Raw genomic sequence first — 6,941 nt, 5'->3', positions numbered from 1 at the left:
GTGTATGCCTGTAATCCCAGCACTTGGGACACCAAACACAGAATTACTACAAGTCCGATCTATGTAGTGAGACCCTGTAGACCCTGTACTAAATACATAAAATTAAAAAAAATAAATAAAAACATCACGGACAGGGCCCAACTGACTGTCTGAAGAGGGAATTCCCGGGGTGACAAGCAAGTGGTGCTAAGTTGCCAGTGATCCTAATCCCTTGGTGACATCCCTGCTAAGGCAAATGCCTGAGTGAAGATCTTCTGCCAGCAGCAGATGCTCTCTGAGGGACTCCTTACTAGAAGGCTCAGAGCACAATGGGGGAGGCAGGGGAAGGAGGAAGAGAATGACAAGTCTGAGTGTCCCACTGGAAGGCTGGGCCTCCTGTGGACAGAAAGTACTGTGCCAGCCTTCCATGTGAATGGAGGGGGTGACAGATGGGGCCAATGTGCCCTCTCGGAATCATCAGAACCTGGGCTCTGAAGTGTGGCTGGGCCTGCCGGACTTTCATCCAAGGAGTTCTTTGGTCTTCACCGCCAGATGCCTGTCCAGTTCTGCCACAGTGTCATCGGCCATCTGGCTGATCTGTAAAATCACAGAGTGAGATAGTCTGAAAACTGGGGTCATAGAAGGACTGAAGGATAAATGTGCCAGAAATGTGAGAGAGTTTATGTGAGAAATAATGGCAACAAAAGTCTCCATTAGTAGAGTGCAGCCAGGCATTATACTAAGAACTTTACAGATACATTCTTACTTTGGTTCCCAACAGCAACCCCATAGAGACAACTACTGTTATCCCCATTTTGCACATAAAGGAAAACTGAAAGTTATGTCAACTTATTCAGGACACAAGCTAGAAAGCTGCAATGCGAACTTTAATACAAGGTGATCTGATTCCACAGCCAGCGTTCTATGAAACAGAGAAGTAAGTCTATTTGTTTCTCAATGGGCCTCCTTATACCTTATAGAACACCTTACACCCCAGTTACTCTGGTACAGAAAGTCTTTAAAGAACCAATAAAAAGAATATTAAGATCTCAAGAAAAAGCAGAAAAAAAGCCTTGAAAAGGATGAAGTATATCTTGCTAACAACAAACAAGGAAAATTCAATAGACACTGAAGAAATGCAAATTAAAACAAGATACAGTTCAGCTATCACAGCAAAATTTGATATTGTGGTTTTTAATTACAATATTCAATGCCAGCAAGCTACAGTGAAATGGATAAGCTCATATATCATTGATAGGAATTCAAACTGATGCAAATGTTCATACCATCTACCCCCAAAACTTCTCAACTGAAAAATTATCACATGAACAAGATCTGAAAATGTTAAGTTCTATATGCAAATATATTTATCCTAGCTTTATTTTTAACAATGAAAAATCAGAAAACCTCAGGTTACAGAATAGAAGCAGCTGAATACATAGTCATTATAAATGGTTAAGATAGGGAGAGGATGTACACCTGAGTAACATTCCAGTACCTATTCCTAAAATATTTAAATGCTTTATAACATGCATGTGTTACATCTGTAATCAGAAAAGAAGCATTTGTTTCAATAATGTTTCAGGATACTTCTAACACTATGGAGACAGACTCATGTTATCCTTCAGAATCAGGATTCAAAATTCTGTACATCTATAAGAGATAAGATCTACAAAGTAAACAAAAAGTTGTATACTTTTTATAAAGTGGAAGGAAATCTGGCAAAATACTACCAATGGTTAACTAAGTGATGGGAAGACAGGAAATATATTAGTATTGTCGGTATCTGTCACATCTCACCTAGGATCTAGCACAATTCAAGTTTTAAGGAAATATTTACTAAGTGAATAATTTTCAATGTTTTCTGAGTTTCTTAACATTTTCAAATTTTCTGCAGTAAGCACATCCACCCTCAAAGAGTGTGACACGAAGCAATATAATCTGGTAGGTGCTGAGCCTCCCTCCTAATCTCAACGGGACTGAAGGAAGTGTAGGATGCTTATAGGAGGGCAGCATGGCGCCAGCTGCTTGACCTCTTTATTTGCCAACTACAAGCCTTGGCCAGGAATCAGGAACTAAAGGCAGCAGAAGGCCAGAAACTAAAAGCAACGTGCAACAACTGGTCCCAGGCAGGAAGGCGGCCAGGCTCCTGCCGCACATCTTTCAGCTGGAAAAGCGAAGTGCCTAGGGCTGCCAGACTCTCTGGGAGAAGAGCTGGACTCAAGAGTGGCAACATGATCTCTCTTCACTGAGCCGGGCACAAACCCTCAAGAGCTTCTGTCCCCATCCTGGTAAGGCACAGAGCCTAGCAGCACTCCAGTGCCTGCTGGCTGTCAGCAGAGAGGCAGGAGCACCACCGAGGGTAGTCTTGGCACAGGGATGGAGGGAGAGGAGGCAGAATGTCCATGGTAGGAATGTGAAAATGTGGGGCGGCAATGTGAGAGTCACTTTCCTGCTCTGAGTCTGTTTCCTCATCTATCAAAGGAAGATGTTCATCCATTGGTCAGAGTAGTAGTGAGAGTTAAAACAAAACTGACTGGGCCTGGGAGATAGCTCAATAGAATATGCGCCTACCTGGCAAGCATAAGGTCCTGAGTTCAATCCCTGGGACAGAGTAAAAAAAAAAAAAAGGTGACCAAGCATGTTTTATTTATTTACTTTTAAATGTATTTGGTTGTTGCAGGATATCACTACACAGCTTGGACTTGTAGTGATCCTCCTGTTTTCAGCCTCCCCTGTGCTAGGATTACAGGCACGTACCACTATGCCCAGACCCTGGCTAGCTCAGCCCACCCTGGATGCAGGGTTGGCACAGCATGTGGTACCAGGATCGAACCATAGTCCCTGCGCTTGCCTAAGCTTGCCTAAGCAGGCTCTTTAGTCCGCTGAGTTACCTCACTTGTCCCAACAAGCACATTTTAAAATCCTTATTTGCTAATGAAGTGCTGGGTGTGTCACTATGACTTTTACCATCACTTCATGACTTCTTTTCAAATCAATCAATGAAAATATTTACTAAGTTTTTACCATGTGATAGGCAGAAAGTATCTTTGGGGACAGTCTATCTGGAGTTTCATCTTTTCATCTTCATCATACTTCTGACAATACTAATGATTAACAGCAAGAAAAACTCCCACTTCCTAAGTAGGTACTTACTACATTTAAATACTGAGCTAACATGCAGGGACCTGGGTTCATTCCCGGGCATGCCGTGCCGGCCCCACCCACATGGCACACCGAGACTGGACGTGGTGGCGCACGCCTGTAATCCCAGCATTTTGGAGGCTGAAAACAGGAGGATCACTATGAGTCCAATCTGTGGAGTGAGAGGCTGTAGACCCTGTACTAAACATACATTAAAAAAATACTGAGCTAACACTTTTACATGTATGACTGTATTTAATTCTTACAACATATGAAATACTGGTATCTCTTAACATATCATCAACATTTTTCCATCTGCCTGTTGTGTAATAGTCTATTCTCTACATAAGTATTTGTCTCTGCTACTTTATTTAAATCGAACCACTTCACATAACCTCTATAAAGCACAAGGTATATCTATCAGCGATCCCCAGTTTATAAAGAAGTAAACCAAGGTACAGAACATTAACTGCTCTGCACAAGATCACATGGCTGAGCCAGGAGCTCACCCACCTCTTCTGGCTGGTTTGGTACTCCCACTCGCTTTGGGGCCACAGCACTGGTCTAGTCTTTCCTCACTTCAGCTGGGGTGTAACAGAGTCAGTGAAAGAGTCAGTGTCACAGCCTTTAAAGTCAAAGTTAGGAAATGAGTGGGATGGATAAATAGGCTGAAAATTATCTAAGACCAGTGAAAAATCATCTAAGACTAATCAATTTCTAAGTGTGCTATGTCATCAATCCTACAGGACAGGCACAGCTGGTCCTACTTCACAGGTAAGCAGAGACTCAAAAGAGGGAAGGCACTCACTACTATCACAGCTTATGAGTAGAAGTGCTAGGATTTGACTCCAGGAGTGTCTGAATCCAGAACAAGAGCCCTTTCCACTTTTTCTGTGCTACCTCATAAAAGTTAACATTATCACCAACATCACTATTGTTATCACAGTCACATTTGCTAAGCTGGGCCAGAAGTGGGATGGCAGTGACAGAGTGCAGCTCCAGGGCAGGTCTGCACACATCCCTCCAGGGGCCTGGCTCAGGAATCCACTGCCTGCTGCTGGGTCTGGCAGGAGCCCTCACTGCTCCTGTCCCACGAGCAGCACCCAGCTTTGCTCACTTCTCTGCTTCTCAGAGAAAGGCAGCAGTGAAAGGATCTTGGCCAGAGTTTCGGGTGGTTTCTGCCAAGTGCTTTAATGTTCAGCAGGCTCATTTACAACAAGCTACACTGAAGGTAAAACAGCAGGCTGGCAGATGTCAGAGTCCTAAGCAGGAAGGCTCTGGTCTTTCTTTAGCAGGGCTGGCCAGTGCAGAGGGTAGGCCAATTCGGAGGGGTGGAGAAAGCCTGGGGGTCAGACACAATGTCAGAAAGAGAACCTACAACGAATCATTTCATTCTTAAGAAAAATGAAAAGAACATTGTTATAATAACATTTTAAAAAGTCTGACCTAAAAAAATTTGGGAAACCAAAAAGCTAAAATAAAAATTGTTCATAATGCCATCACTAAAATGTCCACTTTTAATATTCTGATATAAAGAAGCTGCCAACTATTTTATGTATGTGATTTTCCTTTATAAAAATGAAATCTAAAAGGCCCAGGATATAGCTGAGTAGCATAAGTGCCTACCTGGCAAGCACAAGGTCCTAAGTTAGATCCCTAGTACCAAGAAAGGGGAGAGGGGGAGGGGAGGGAGGGAGGGAGGGAGGGAGGGAGAGAGGGAGAGAGAGATATCATAAGAGGCTGGACATGGTGGTGCGCATCTGTAATCCCAGCACTCGGAAGGCTAAGAAGGAGTATCAGTGAGATCAAGGCCAGCCTGAGCTACAAAGTAAGGTGAAGGCCAGCCTGACCTGAACAGTGAAAGGTGTGGTGGTACATGCCTATTATCCCAGCACTCTGAGCAGCTAAGGCAGAAGAATTTTGTTTGAGGCCATCCTGGGCAACATGAGACTTAGACCCTATCTCAAAATAAAAATTAGAAAGGGCTTGGATATAGCTCAGTGTAAAGGCCCTGTATTCAAAGCCCAGTACAGCAAATAAAATGAAAAATAAATTAATTCCAAAAATTTCAATGTCTCTTTTTTTCTATGTGTGTGCACACACTATTAGAGATTAAACTCAGGGCCTTGTACATGGCAGTCAAGTGCTCTACTACTGAACTATATCCCCAGCCCTGTATTTTTTTTTTTTTTTTTTTGGCGGAACCGGGGATTGAACTCAGACCCTTGCGCTTGCTAGGGAAGCGCTTATTTCACTGAGCCATCTCCCCAGCCCCAGCCCTGTATATTTTTATGACTGCTTTTCTAATAGATTATAATGAGTACCAATAAAATAATTATTTTCCTGTCAGAAATTTAGACAATTTCTAGCTTTCCATTATTATGCATCAATGAACATCCCTATATTTAAGATTCTTGATAATTTATTTTGGATAAATTCCTAAATTAACAAATCAGGAATGTACAGATTTTGGTACATACTGCCCCTTTTTTTTGAGACAAGGTCTCCCCGTGCAGTTCAGTCTGGCCTTGAACTCACTTTGTACCCAGGCTGGTCTCAAATTATCCTCCAGAAAAGTTATATAGATTTATATAAAAATAATCTTCTCTGTAGAGCATGGAAATAAATAATAGCAGTACTTCTTAGATAATCAACATTTTTTTGGAAGAGTTTGAGAATAATAAAATACAGTATGGAGACTAGAGAGGAGAGATCCAACATGGCTAACCAGATGAGGAGTCACATATGAGAGATTCAGAAGATCAACTAATAACATAGATAATTGGAAGAAGAGGGCCACACATCATGATACAACAAAAGTATACATCACTTTGAAAGAAGAAACTTGTAGATCAAAGAAAACATGTGCATAGGAGTTGAAAAGTGGGAAAACTGTCTGGCAGAACTTGCCCAAGTCACCTCCTTTGTCACCTGCCGCAGCAATGTCACTTTGGGAACTTTCCAAATAGCTAGTGGCATCGCAGAATCCAGTTCACAAGGTAGATGTCAGCAGTGAGTGATCTGAGACAGGAATCTCCTCCTCACCTACCCAATCCCAACTATAAAAAAAAGCAGTGATCTCTGCTTGTGTCAGGAGTCCTTGATACCAGACTCCAGGTATGCCCAAGTAACTGGTAGGAGCTTGAAGCTTAAGCTTATCCTACACTGACTTGGAGACTCATCTGGCATTGCTCTGGTTTGAGTCTGTACTTAGATCCCCAGGCACATGTGAGCCTACATGCAGCTCTCACTGCTCTTCTCCAATCCTAGTCATACCAAGGGCTGTCTGCCTTTTGGCACCAGTCTTTGGGCAGCCTGTGTTTACAGGGGGTCTTCCCATCCTGTGTCAGTTTCTGCCTGGTACACCTGGACTGTGGCAGCATCCATTCAGTACAAGTGTGCTGCCTCCACTCTAGGCACATCAGAATCTCCACCTTCATAGTGCCGGAGTCCTGGGCTCAGCCCTAGCTCGACCCAATAGGCTAGTACTCTGGATATTGTGTGATACCATCAAGTACTCTGTGCCCTCACTGGTCCTGTAGGAATATCCTTATGTTAGTCTTAGGCACACCTGCACCTTAACTGGGCACTAGATCATCAACATTTTAGACTCACATTAAAAATTCTAGGTTTGTGACAGCCCTGCCCCCAGGGCAGGCTGAGCCAGCCAGAGTCCAGGCATAGTAGCACATGCCTGTAATCCCAGTGCTGGGGAGGATGAAAGCAGGAGAATCACTACGAGTCTGAGCAGCATAATGAGACCCTGCAACAACCAAATATATTAAAAAATAATAATAAATAAAAATAAAAAAATAAAA

The 6,941-nt window shown here is 42.9% G+C and overlaps 1 protein-coding gene across 4 annotated transcripts in view; it reads right to left on the bottom strand.

The window, feature by feature from the left end:
• The window catches only part of Mrrf (mitochondrial ribosome recycling factor), a 65,222-nt gene that overhangs the window by 5,914 nt on the left and 52,367 nt on the right, over window positions 1-6,941 (bottom strand). For 3 of the 4 annotated variants that reach the window (XM_023701559.1, XM_004641497.2, XM_023701560.1), the window contains one exon: window positions 65-576. In XM_023701559.1, the coding sequence (XP_023557327.1) occupies window positions 499-576 (78 nt within the window). In that variant the 3' untranslated portion in view covers window positions 65-498. Of the gene's footprint in view, window positions 1-64; window positions 577-6,941 lie in introns of those variants that run through there. The other variant, XM_004641495.2, reaches the window with a different exon arrangement.

The sequence above is a fragment of the Octodon degus genome, unplaced genomic scaffold (assembly GCF_000260255.1).
Source record: "Octodon degus isolate 3935 unplaced genomic scaffold, OctDeg1.0 scaffold00137, whole genome shotgun sequence".
NCBI classification, from domain to species: Eukaryota; Metazoa; Chordata; class Mammalia; order Rodentia; family Octodontidae; genus Octodon; species Octodon degus.
Note: the sequence above shows the minus strand (reverse complement) of the source record. Positions and strands in the feature narration are given on the sequence as shown.